The 14,292-nt window shown below is 42.8% G+C and overlaps 1 protein-coding gene across 4 annotated transcripts in view; it reads right to left on the reverse strand.

The window, feature by feature from the left end:
- The window catches only part of TACC1 (transforming acidic coiled-coil containing protein 1), a 184,773-nt gene that overhangs the window by 19,830 nt on the left and 150,651 nt on the right, over window positions 1-14,292 (reverse strand). For all 4 annotated transcript variants that reach the window (XM_082255222.1, XM_082255223.1, XM_082255220.1 and 1 more), the window contains 2 exons: window positions 13,021-13,180; window positions 12,898-12,944 (listed from right to left, as the gene is read on the reverse strand). In XM_082255222.1, coding sequence (XP_082111348.1) covers window positions 12,898-12,944; window positions 13,021-13,180 — 207 coding nt within the window. The remainder of the gene's footprint in view (window positions 1-12,897; window positions 12,945-13,020; window positions 13,181-14,292) is intronic.

Consider the following 14,292-nt stretch of genomic DNA (forward strand, 5'->3'; position numbering starts at 1 on the left):
GCAGGCGTCAGAATATTCTGGTAATATAGTGTAGATTAAACATCTATTCTAAAAGAATTCAGATTTTCTGGGGGTGATAATTGTATGTGCACTAGAGTTATATGACAATATCAGTTCCACAGTCTACAGCTCCTGAGCTAAGCTCTATCCTCTCCCCTAGTGACCTTGAAGGGATCATCCTCTTTAAACGTGTCCTAGCTATTGCTGAGTCTTCTAATCAGCTCTAATCTGCTATGGCAAGCAATATACACTATATATACCATTGGACTGAAAACCTCTCTAGCACTTCTCAGGCCCCTGAAAAAACCTGGAGGCAGATTGGAAACACTGAGATTTTGTGTCAGCTAGATTTAGTTTAGTGGGCTGATGGGAAGGGTTTTCTACTATTTTCATTAAGGCTGCCCATAGAGGAGAAATATTTAGCCAGAATTTATGTAAGCCGTGAGACCTGATTACTTTGTATACACTAACATGCACAAGCCATGAATATTGCTCCACTCCTCTTTATTGAAGCATTAAAATGATATCACAGGTAAGAAAGAAACATTAACCACTTTAAGACTGGAAGGATTTGCACTCTTAATGACCAGGCCCTATTTTCAATTCGGCACTGCGGTACTTTAACGGAAAATTGCGCGGTCGTGCGACGCTATACCAAAAAAAAATTATTATTTTTTGCACTATAAACAAAAAAAGAGCGACAATTTTGAAAAAAAAAAAAAAAAAACTGTATTTTTCACATTCTGCTATACGACATTCTCAAAAAAAAAAAAAAAAAATGTAAAATCTAAATTTTTAACATTTAAGGCCAATTTGTTTTCTGCTACATATTTTTGTTAAAAAAAAAAAAAAAAAAATCGCAATAAGCGTATTTTGATTGGTTTGTGCAAAAGTTATCGCATTTACTAACTACAGGAAAGATTTATGCAATTTTTATTGTTTTTTTTTTTCTTTTACTAGTAATGGCGGCAATCTGCGATTTTTTGCGGGACTGCAACATTGCGGCGGACAGATTGGACCCCTGACTGATATTTTTGACACTTTTAGGGGGACCAAGTAAGATTACTATAGTAATCATTGCTAAAAAATATGCACTGTTACTGTAAGGCTAAATGTACACGGGACGTTTTAAAAAGTCCTTTGAACACTGGAATTTTACAGCTATGTAAAGGACGTTTAAAACGTCCGTTGTGTCGCGTTTGCAGCCGCGTTTAGCGGCATTTAGCGGGCGTTTGCGCTCAGATACTTTTTTAAAGGTAAAAAAAATCATTCCCCTTTAAAATGGAAAAACACAAGCGCTCGGTCGCGTTTTGCGTTTGAAACGCCGGTAAACACACGTTCTGAACATCCTGAGCGCAAATATTTGCTTTTTAAAAAACAACACTGAACTCAACTGCCTCTAAATGACTGTAAACGGCTCAGTGTACATGGACAGATAAGATAACAGAGGAGGGTTCAGGGACTTCTGAAAAAAACGCCCAAATGCTCCTAAACGTCCGTTTACAAGTAGCAGTGTACATGAGGCCTAATATTGACACTGGCAGGGAAGGGGTTAACATTATGGGTGATCAAGGGGTTAAATGTGAGCCTAGGGGAGTGATTCTAACTGTGGGGGGGCAGGGCTTCTGAAATGACCATAGAGACGTGATATATCTATGATCATTCCAGGGAGAAGAACGATCAGCAGTGTTTACAACAGCTGCCCATCCTCCTCTCTCAGCAGGGAATGATCGCGGGTGTCCGGCGGCAATCAGAGCCGCCCGACACATACATCGGCTTCCCCGCTGACAAGCGGGAGCGCACCGGCGCGCGCTCACCCCCTGGCCTCCTGAAAGCGAGCGAAGTATACCTACGTCACTTTGCCCAGGAGCGGCTTCCTGCCGCAGTATATCTGCGGTGGGCGGTCGCAAAGTGGTTAAAAGGTGACACGTTTTGTGCTAAATTCAGTGCTTACTCAAACTTCATTTGAGGTTTGAGTAAGCGATAAATTTAACGCGAAACGCCAAACCTTTTCTTTTTTACCCAATCACACCCTCTTCAATATTGCAAGAAGGAAGTGAAGGTTTCTGGGAGACGACCTACAGGAAGTGAATGCAGATAGATGATCTACAGGAAGTGATGGAATCTGAAAATCATTTTAAAAATTTAAATAAAAACAGACAAGATTTAAACCTCCTGTAGATAAGGTAAGTGTGAGAAAAGCACATTGGGATGACTGGACCAGAAATGGCATTAGAAAATGCTTCTATTTATTATGAAAATGTAATTTCTGCCCCAAAAGGTGAACTTATCCTTTAAAATGATCAGACATGGTATTCTTCTAGAAAGTCAACTGATTTTATTCAGGTCGGAACTGAGAGAGTGATAAAAGCCCCTGTGCGGTACTACTGAGCCAGGGCCATGTAATGGGCAGATATGGCTGCCAGAAATACATTTATAAACTATATACACCCCAATATATTTTATATACCAATGCGCACTAATAAAGCGATTTCCATTTAACTGATCACTCTCTGAAAAATAACTAAACCAAGCTTCCAGATTCTAATGTTTCATTTTACTTATGGCTGTGTACAATGGTTTTGCCCAGAGCAGCTCTGATGCTTCTCTTCTTCGGTCCCTCGCCAGTGCTCCGAGTCCTGACCCCTCCCTTGGGCCGAGTGCCCACAACAGCACGCCGCTTGCTCTGGGAACACTCGTGCGTCTCCCGAGCCCCGCTTTGTGTGTCCATAAGACATAGAGAGCATGGCTTGACCCCACTTCCTCCTCACTGGCTGTGACCGACATCAGTGGGAGCCAATGGCTGCTGTCCCAAAGCCAATGAGAAGTTTCGATTCCATCTCCCTGCGGGTCAGTAAAAACAATAACTTTAGGTCTTTGAAAGTTTGATCACTGTCTTTGACAGTTTGATCACTCCATCAAATTGCCACGTGCATGCGGCACCTTTGGTGTGCTTTTAGAAAATGCACCAGAAAACACAGAACATAGTAGAAGTCTATAGGAAAGCCCAGGAAACCCACACGAAAACTGCGGGTAGACTGCGCTGCAGGCGTGCTGCCGATAGACTGAAAGAAGGCAGTGGGAAAGCGCCCTAAAGCCGGCCATAGACGGTTCGAATCTCAGCCGGTTCAGCAGGAACTGGCCGAGATTTGAACCATTTATGGGCGGGCTGAATGATTGATTGGGTACAATGTGATCGATCGATTACAACCAGCCTGTCAGATTTTACATGCAATTATTGCTAGTCTCTAGCAATAATCACTGTGTTCTCCCAGTGAGGATGGCTTCCCCCACCTCTCCACCAGGAGAACACAATGGCTCCTGAGGTTGCAGGAAAGAAAATCGCTCCGCCTATGGACAGCCTTAAGATGTTTGTTACTTAAACAATGTGATTTGGGAACAATGACATGCGTCCCCCCAATTCAAGGGAAATTTGATTTTTTTTAACGATAGGTGAATATGTCAGCTTCATTGTGCACTTACAGTATACACTTTGGTCTTTAAACATTGCCACTCCAAACACCTCCAGGTAAAAGGTTATTCAGAAAATGAATGTCATTCCAAGACTTGGCATGGTGCATGCAATACAAAACCAAGAGAAGTAAAATCATCCCAAGTAAACCAAAAACCTCATGTGCGAGCCGCTCAGTCTTGGGAAGGGGTGCTGGTCCTGGTCCACTGCTGTGAGTGCTCCAAACGTCCTTTTGAAGAAATGTAGATATCCCTAATAGCCGCACATTGAAGTAAACCCGCTCGTGGAGGTGTATGGCAACCCCCATAATTCTGCTCAGAGGGGTGGAGTGAAATGCGCTGGGGGCTTGCCTCTCAAGTGAGCTCAGGCTGAGGTTGCCATACACCTCCACAAGTGCGTTTGCTTCTATGTGCAGCTATTAGGGATATCTGCATTTCTTCATCAAAAAATGACATCCCAAAATGTGGAATGTAAGGGGGTGAGGAGTCCACTTTTGGGTGAAACTCGGCTTTAAAATCATCCAAACCTGGTGCTTGAGGCAGCTTGGTTGGTGTCAAAACTGAAAGCTCCTCTTTTCTCCTCGGTTCATATATGTATGAATCTTAAAAGATCATTCTCTTGCTTGTCAAAAGAGCCATGTAGCCACATCATGAGTAGAAAAGCCTGTCCCCTGCCGGGATGCTGTAGAAAAGGACTCTAATATCTGTGTGAAAGCAGTTGTCTCTGCAGAGGTACCTTGTGTCAACAGGCAGTATGAAATGTGCTGATTGTAGAGCTACAACTCTGACTCCGCAGGGGGGGGGGGCATTTCAAACCTATGCAGAGAGACTGCTGCTTCCACGCATAGTCTCCTGGCATGAGACAGGTTTTCTTTCCTGAGGCATGTCTGGTTTCTAAAGAAAACAAACTTTAAGACTTTGAAAACTTTTTGTTTTGGAATTGTAGTTAGCTGATTTTATCTGAACGTTAAGTTGTGCGTTAAGTATAAGGCCCCTTACACACGGGGCGGACTCCGTTGGCAATTAGTCCACTTATCCCTGCCGAGAGGTTGTTGGCTGGTACATGTCAGCTCTGCTTATGCACAGTGGCTAAGCCCGCTCTCCTCTATGGGTAGTCGGATGTAAGAAGACTGCCTGTCCGTTTACACCTGACTGCCATTTGATCTGATCTGCCAGATGGATGGGGAATAGATCTCCATCCATCTGTTTTTAGAGGAGAAGATTGGATTGGATGTCAATGAACACATGTCCGTTGACACCCACTGCTCCATAGAGGAGACTAGAGGGTCCAATCAGATCTGCCTGAAATTGGACAGGCAGACCCGAATCGGTCCACCTGTGTGAAAGGGCCATAATACTTTAATGACATCCATGGCAATTGGCTTTATAACATCCATGGCAATTGAGTAGCAGTAGGAATTCTGGCAGAGATATCTTGCTACTAAAATCACTAATTTAAAAATAATAGAAATGTCAAGTTGACCTTTAATTCAACTGGGTGTTTAAAGAAAACTAATTTGCCAGGTCAGAATTAGAGAGACCCCTTACATTCCAAAGGCCTATTAGGTGAGTGTGTTGTTCAGCTATTCAATAATGAATCAGAAGAACGGACATCTCAGACACACCCCAAACTGATATTTTAGTGATGGCCGGAACCACCCCATAGCTTTTAATACATCCTGACACTTTAAGTGGTGAAAGATCTTCTCTGGAATACTTGCTCTGACCCCTCTACATTCTTATATCTCATGGCTACGATTAGACTGGTCATTTATATAGGTATCACATCCCTAACAAATCACAGTACTACATAGAAAAATCCAAAACACACTGGATGTTTAGGGCCACAAAGAACTCTTATTCGTAATGTTCATAATGACCATGGCAGGTGGGTAGACCTGGGAATTTAGGCACAGAAATCTGACTGCCATATCAAACCAAAATATCAGCATTAAGCTAGAATTCAATAAAGGAAATGTATGTACTAACAAATAAACGTTAAAGACTGCTTAAAATTCATTTTAAAAAAATGTGGTCTCAAAAGGAGGCAATCAGTGCAATGTGTGCTCATGAATTCTATTAATAAACTCTCATCTGCTGCCACCTGCTGACAGACCTCCATAATATACTGCACAGGGAGAGTTTGGATTATGGGATTTGTGGATCTTTTTGTTCTGTAATTGAACTCTCACTGTAAAACACAGCAATAAAAAAAACCCTTCCCCTGTGACAGATTCTTTGTAGATCCCAGTTTTTTGTGCCACTTCTGCATAGCAAAATCTTAAAGAAAAACGTATCCATTCGTAAAGCTCTCCCTCCCACTCTTTGTGTAACCCACAGAGAAAAACACTTATGCCTACTGTGGAGTCCTACCCAACACCCCACAGCCTTTTCTAAAAAAACATCAATCAGATACTGCCTCCTTCATTAAAATGGAAGGCACGGCCATCTAGAAGAGTATAAACCAAGCTAGAGAATGGAGGAGGCCACAATGCACATGTGCGGTACCCACAGGGCCCACTGGGAATGTTTAGGATTGCAAGAAAAATGAAAGCTCTGTCATTTGTCTTGTAGCTCAGGGCAGACTTGTGGGACAAGCAATGACACAAGCAGGACATACAATTTCCTGGGAGCGCTCATCACATACAGTGTTTATAAAAAAAGTAGCTGGGTGGACATTAAATCAGAACTTTAAGGGGCCCCAGTTATAGGGGAGAGCAGATATTGCTCCATGCTTACTCCATACTCTGGCCTACATTAAAGTGGTTGTTAATCCACTTTGACTGCTTCATATAATCCTCTCTGTGTCCTAAAGACAAGTGCTCCTGTCTGTGTTTTATGAAAAAAAAAAAAAAATGCCTTCTTTACCGTATTTCAGAGCGATTCCCATCGATCACGTGACCTGCTGACGCTCTCCTCTCCCCATCTGACAGATGCAGCAGGAGGGGCCGAGATTCCCCCACTGACCTCAGTCAGGAGGAGAGGAGAAAGAGAAAGGGAGAGTTGGCCAATCATGTGAACGCCAGAAATCGCTCTGAAATACACGGAAAAAAAGGCATTTTCTTTATAAAACACTACAGCACAGTGCTTGAGCTGTGTAATTAGGCCCCCGTATCACCTGCAATACCTTGCTGATCCTGCCCTCCCCCTGTAAACTGACCACGTTATATCATGGCTGCTGAGCCCTGACACCATGGTCAGTTTACGTGCCTCCGTCATCCGCAGCCCTGCACTGTCCTCCTCTCCCCCTCCCTCCCTGCTCGTATCAGTGCCAGTATAGAAATCTGTAAAGGATGAAATTAATCAAAAAAGTGGGAAGGCATTGATTTCTGTTGAGTCGGAAATTCAGCTATATTATTCCCGGCACATTGGTGGAGGCAAGTGAGGGTGTTCCCTGTAAATCTGCACTTTCCTCTATGGTACGATAATCGGATCGTTAGTACACAGATTGCAAGAGCCAATCCCGACAGTTGATTCGAAATTATCTGATCAAGCAAGCGTATATCAAAAAAAAAAAAAGCCGTGCAGAACGAGTGAGTAAACATGAACGGACACGAAGGACACGAAAATACCAAATAGCTCCGAACAAAGGTGCTCAAGGCGTGGCGAGAGGGGTCATTCGCACATTACATCATTTCCCCTCACCTCACATGTTATGTGGTTAGGCATACAGGAAGCTATTGTAGTATTGTACGAAAAAATTCATATTGTTAGTAACCTCTTCCATTTGTGATATATTTGAGAACGTACTAGCAACCCTGGACTCTGCACTGTCCTTTCAGGCTTACATCCAATCCCTGTCCAAATCAAGCCGCCTTAACCTCCGCAACATCGCTAGCATACGGCCCTTTTTAACCAATGACACTGCCAAGCTTTTAATTCACGCCCTGGTTATCTCTCGCCTCGACTATTGCAACTCCCTCCTCATTGGATTACCCTTACATAGATTATCCCCCCTTCAATCCATAATGAATGCTGCTGCAACACTTATCCACCTTACCAACCGTTCAGTGTCCTCCACCCCTCTCTGCCAATCCCTTCATTGGCTTCCACTCACCCAACGAATAAAATTCAAAGTGCTAACAATAGTTTACAAAGCCATCCACAACTCTGCCCCCAGCTACATCACTAACCTGATCTCAAAATATCAACCAAGCCACTCTCTTCGGTCCTCCCAAGACCTCCTGCTCTCTAGCTCCCTTGTCACCTCTTCCCATGCTCGCCTCCAGGATTTCTCCAGAGCTTCTCCCATTCTTTGGAACTCTCTACCCCAATCTGTCCAACTGTCCCCTAATCTATCCATCTTTAGACGATCCCTGAAAACCCTTCTCTTTAAAGAAGCCTACCCGGCTACTAACTAATAACACTGTTTCACTTGCTCCATCAGCTCATCCCCCACAGCTATTGCCTTTTATATCAATTGACCCTCCCTTTTAGATTGTAAGCTCTAACGAGCAGGGCCCTCCGATTCCTTTTGTTCCAAATTGTAGTGTAACTGTAATGTCTGCCTTCATTTTGTTAAGCGCTGCGCAAACTGTTGGCGCTATATAAATCCTGTATAATAATAATAGCAACCAAAAAAAAAAAACAGGATAAGTCGTACGATTTTTGGATCATGCGATTGTGTACGGCCTATTAAAGTAGAAATAAACCCTCCTATCCTTTACAACCTAGGAAGCTGCTTCTGTTTAAACTGCACCTGCCATGGCGCTGCACATGTGATCAGTTATGACACCACCCATTTGATGATTTGACAGTTTGGTTGAGGACACAAGCAAATGTGACAATTCGAAAACCTGGCATTCCAGGAATGTAACGGTTTTTGAAAACCATTAAATCAATGGGTTTATTTCCACTTTATGATTTACTGCTGTATATGGGCTTCAGCAAAATGGCAGCCTCCAGCAAGAAGCCAGTTATAGGTAAATTAATTTGCAAAAGTCCCCGAAACTAGCATTATTGAGAAGCCCAGTAAAGAATGCCCAAGACATTCCAAAATATTTAATTCTTTCAGGATTGTGGCAGCAAGGATTAGGAATGCCAGATCATGGAGGTCAGTGATCACACCCTTTTATTTCCTTAAGGCGAAACTCTCTTGGATTATGGTAAATGAACACCTTTCGGCCATTTTGAATGAGTGGGTAAACTTTTTGCGAAATCCTGGACCCCTGGAAGAATTATCTTACAGGAGATCCCCAGGTTGGTTCTGCTTAGGCAAGTCCCCGGTGCGGGGGGGGGGGGGGGGCACGCAGGGAATCCGGTTTACTTATTTTTTTTCTTCAGTTCTTTCTTTCTATTCTCTCTACTGCATAATGTCCCTATTAGTTTTAGGGGGATGTCTGCTTCTTCTATTTGGAATGTGTGATCATTCTCCCTCAGTTAGGAGGTTATGTATGCGGATGCGCATAGTAGGTGAGCCAAGTTACTTGGCTCATTTATTTTCTGGCCCAGTCTAGTATGTAACCTAGAAGTTAACTTATCCCCTTGTTTCTCTGTGTGAAGAACGTTTGCCAGTAGTAACCTCTTGTTTCCCATTTTGTTCTACTGTTGATGTATTCTGTATGGTACAGGATCAGTGGCATTGGATCTGTCTGTCGCTACCATTCAATGTTGATTGTATTCTCTTTTTGTCTCTGAAAACCTTAACAAACCTCATTGTTAAACTAAATTTTACTAAACTTTGTGCTGCAACTTATGCTGTGTACACAAAGGCTGAAAATCTGCAACATTCAGTCATTGTGTACAGCTGTCTGTCTGACGAAAGCCGATCTAATGACTGACTTTAGTCAAAACGGAGATGCTGGAAAACTAGCATCCGATCAGCACTGGCAGCCAATGGCTGTGATCTATTGTAAGAAGTTCCACTATCAGAATATTATAGCACGGCGGGGGAGATCACTGCACTAACATTGCTTGTGTTGGTACAGCGATCTGTCATTTTTTTTTCATTCAGCTTGCTGAGCTTAACAAAAAAAAAAAAAAAAAATAGCAGTGTGTACCAGGCTTAACACTCTTTAATAGATTGGGATAGTCTTCACAGATGACATATAGATTCCTATGGTCTTCACCAAACCCAACAATGTCTGAGCAGAATTTAAGAAAGGCAGATCCCAAAAAATTCCACCAGAGGGCAGTGTCTACCTAGGGAAAAGTCCCTTATAATTTACAGGTATATCCCATTCCCAACACCAACCTAAACTTTCTATTTCAATACAGATAGAATAGAGAAGGGGTACAGCTTCTGTGTGTGTGTGTGTGTGTGTGTGTGTGGGAAGAATGCATACATACACCCCACGTGAACAAGGCCTTAGAGCCTAAAAATGCCTAAGTGATGCACTGGGTGCTGGTATAAACATATGATGTTACACTGACCCCCTATGCTTGTCATGTGTGTGTAGTAGAATTGTCCTCTATTGTTTGAAACTGAAAAAATGGGTTCTCCACTTTTAGGATTAAATGCTCTTCCATTTATGAAATATGGAATTTAGGAATGACATGGTTTGGATCAGAACAAGCATGTCAGTAGTTATGGGCCTTTTCCAACAGCGTGGTGCCCCCAAAAGACAAGTATTCCTCTTAGACCAGTAAGCGGAGGGATCGAACATTCGTTGAAAGCAGAAAGCTCCTTACAGCTAGCCATGAACGTGGCTAACTGGTTAGCACTTCCACCTGGCAGCACTGGGGTTGTTGGTTCAAATCTCAGCCACAGCACTACCTGACTGGAGTTTGCATGTACTCCCTTTGCCTGTGTGGGTTTCCTCCCGCTATTCCGGTTTCCTCCCACAGACATGCTGATAGTTTAATTGGCCCTAGTATGTTTGTATGTGAATGTGAGTTAGGGACATTAGATTGTAAGCTCCTTGAAGACAGGGGCTGATGTGATTGTACAATATATATGTAAAGCGCTACGTAAATTGGATGGCACTATAAGTAGCTGTAATAAATAGATGAACAAGCATTATGTTGTGCATTACCATGCGTTGTGTTAGGGCAGATAAAAAGAAAATCTGACGTGACCCCCCTGCTGCATCACAGATTATTTACCCTAGCACATGGTCTTCAAACTATGGCCCTCCAGTTGTTCGGGAACTACAATTCCCATCATGCATAGTCATGTCTGAATGTCAGAGTTTTACAATGCCTCATGGGATGTGTAGTTCAGCAACAGATGGTGGGCTGTAGTTTGAGGATCCCTGCTCTAGCACATTGGGGCGACATTTAAAATGAACAGAACAACACCGCAGTAATGGATTTTATCACAATGCATTCATGTAAACAGGCCCTCAACCCAAACTCCAGGCATCCAGACAGATTTTTTTATATATATATATATATATATATATATATATATATATATATATATATATATATACATATACATATACACACAGGGCTTTTTTTCTCAGAGAAAAGGTGCAGGAACTCCCCTTTCAAGCCACCCCTGGTCTCCGCCTCTACCAACCTCTGAGCACCATCCCTTGATTACTCCCTCTATCCACCTCCCAGTTCCACCAAGCATCATTTTGTAGTGATTTTATGGATTTTTTTATTGATAAATCATTAAATATATCCCCTGCATCCAGCAACAATACACCCCCTTTTCAACAATAGTTTTCCCCAGCAACAAAAGACCCCCCCCCCCCACAGCAAAGTACCCCCCCAGCAACAATGGATCCATCAAAGCATTAATAGACCCCTCCAGCAACAATAGATCTCCTAGAAGCCAGCATCAATAGACCCTCCAGCAGCCAACAGTTGACTCCTCCCTCTATAGTAGATCCTTCCCAGCAACAAATTAACACCAGCAACAATAGATCCTCAATCACACCTTAACACCCCTTGCCATTTCATGCATTCAGTGCTAGAGGTGCCGGAACTGCGTTCCTGCTGAAAAAAAGCCCTGTATATATATATATATATATATATATATATATATATATATATATATATATATATATATATATATATATATATTATATATAAATAATGTATTGTCAAAAGTATTGCGGCGGCTCCCTTTTCACGCACATGAACTTTAGTGGTGGCATCCCAGTCTTAGTCCGTAAGGTTCACTATGGAGTTGGCCCACCCTTTGCAGCTATAACAGCTTCAACTCTTCTAGAAAGCTATCCGCAAGGTTTAGGGGTGTGGTCAGAAGCACATTTGTGAGGTCAGGCACCGATTTGGCTCGCAGTCAGCGTTCAAATTCATTCCAAAGGTTTTTCTATCGGGTTGAAGGCAAGCCAGTTAAGTTCCTCCACCCCAAACTCGCTTATCCATGTTTTTTTGTGACCTTGCTTTGTGCACTGGTCCAAATCATTAGGTAAAAGGGGATATTATGGTGTGGGGTTGTTTTTTAGGGGTTGGGCTTGGTCCTTAGTTTCAGTGAAGGGAACTCTTAAGGCGTCAGCATACCAAGACATTTTGGACAATTTCATGATCCCAACTTTGTTGGAACAATTTGGGGATGGCCCCTTCCTGTTCCAACATGACTGCGCACCAGTGCACAAAGCAAGGTCCATAAAGACATGGATGAGCGAGTTTGGGATGGCCGGCACAGAGTTCTGACCTCAACCCGTTAGAACTCCTTTGGGATGAATTAGAGCGGAGACTGTGAGCCAGGCCTTCTCGTCTAACATCAGTGCCTGACCTCACAAATGCACTTCTGGAAGAATAGTCAAACATTCCCATAGACACACTCCTAAACCTTGTGGACGGCCTTCCCAGAAGAGTTAAAGCTGTTATAGCTGCGAAGGGTGGGCCAACTCTTGAACCCTACAGACTAAGACTGCAATGCCATTAAAGTCCATGTGTGTGTGTAAAGGCAGGCTCCCAATACTTTTGGTAATATAGTGTGTGTATATTATATTATTATACACACACATACTGTATATATTATACACACACCCCTCAATGCAATCTGCAGTATTAATAATTAAAATGGTTAGATTATGTTTTTATCCAAAGGAGTGTGTGAATGTGGCTTGGCATCAGCCTCTTGGAATCACATGTACAGCAGCATTTGCACTGAGTGAGGCAGGGGAAGCACCAGAAGCCAAACAGGTTTGCTACCTGCAAATGAACTGACAAGGAGCAACCTGACAGGAGGAGAGAGCAGAAAGATGACCTATCCTTTCTGATGCTGCTCACAAACTGTCCAACCACTGTGAAGAGAGGGCATACAACATACCTTCATTGTGACATAGGATGTGGTGTCATTGTCCCATGCGGTGGGAGAATTTTTGTTAGGCTGTGTACATTTGATATGCCTAACACTTTCTTTTAGATGCAGGTTTTCCTCTCTGGTTTCCAGGGAAGTACAGTATATATTTGAAAATCATAGTTTGTGGCTGGTATCATGTTTTGCATAGATATTGTAGAAGCGGAGAAGATAACAAAATACGTATACAGTACAAAGTTACTCACGTGGGAGGGTAGGTTATTGTCCCCTGCAGGTGAAGGCTTTGCGAGTCCTAAAAAGCAAGCAATGAGTTATTTGTGGAATAAAGCATTCCTACAACACATACAGCACCACAATGTTACCTGTACCTGATGCAGACTCATTGGGACACTCAAAAAACTCCTGTTCTTCCTCGGGGTGACCTCTGACCCCCGGCTCGGTCTGCTTGGTAGCTGGAGCTGACGCTAGTTTCTCCTCATCTGTAGCATGGCCCTCTCGCTTCTCAATGCTGGGAGAATCATCTTCTTGCTAAAAATAGATTTTCAATATAAGCTGCTGATAAAATAATTACAATTTAAAAGTAACAATAAGGAAACTTTACAAAACGGTATTTCCAATAACAAAATCTTGAATTTCTGATTACAGGGCCCAACAGTATAATTCGTCTGAAAAGCTCTAAGTCCTGGTTCACACTGCTGCGACTTCTCACTCTGCGAGGTGTGGCACAGAAAGTCGCGAGACAAGTCAAAATACATTTATTTTAACGGGGGCAGTCCTAATTGTGGCAATTCAAGTAGTAGCAAAAAAAAAAAAAAAATAGTGGCATCTTTCTTTCAGCATGAGCGCCATAGACTGCAATGTTAAAATCACAAGGAAGTTGTTTTTTCTTTGTCTTATCTTTGCGACTTCTGAGGGTATTGGAAGTTCAATTATGTTAAGTTATGTGCCACACTCTGTATTGTTATAATTTGGCAAAGCCTAAATCGCAAAACATTAAAAGACACAGTGAAGTCCCATCAAGTTGCAAGCAATTCACAATGCAAAGTTGCATGACTTTAGGGTCACAGCAGTGTGAACTGAACATCAAGAAGACTTTTTTTTTTGTTTTACAGCATTTAGCCCAGGCATGTCCAACCTGCGGCCCGGGGGCCGCTGACAATTTTATTTTTTGCTGGGGAGGAAGGAAGTCGGGTCGGGGGCATGGCCACAGCGGCTTCCAATAAACTGTAGGCAGAGGCTGCCTCTGAGGGGAGGGGGGTGAGCATGTGCAGTGTTTCTGACTCCTCTACCACCATGACCACTTCAAATCACTGAAGTGGTCATGGTGGTTAGAGTGTTCCTTTAATATCTTTCAGAAGAAGTAAACCTCTGTATACTGATTCCATTTCATTTCATCATCCTCTAGTTGTGTTAAATTAGTGCGGGGGCGCGGCAGCATTTTATTACTTATATACCTTAACTAATAGTATATATTTTATATGCGGCCCAAGAAAATTTCTCTACACTCAATGTGGCCCAGAGAAGCCAAAAGGTTGGACACCCATGATTTAGCCCCTGATGTCCCAATGACAGGTAGTACTTGCTCCCACCTGCATAGATCCCCTATAACACTAGCTGGGGTGTAGGGCAGGTCACCCTTC

This window comes from Pelophylax lessonae (assembly GCF_965119305.1).
Source record: "Pelophylax lessonae genome assembly, chromosome: 4".
NCBI classification, from domain to species: domain Eukaryota; kingdom Metazoa; phylum Chordata; class Amphibia; order Anura; family Ranidae; genus Pelophylax; species Pelophylax lessonae.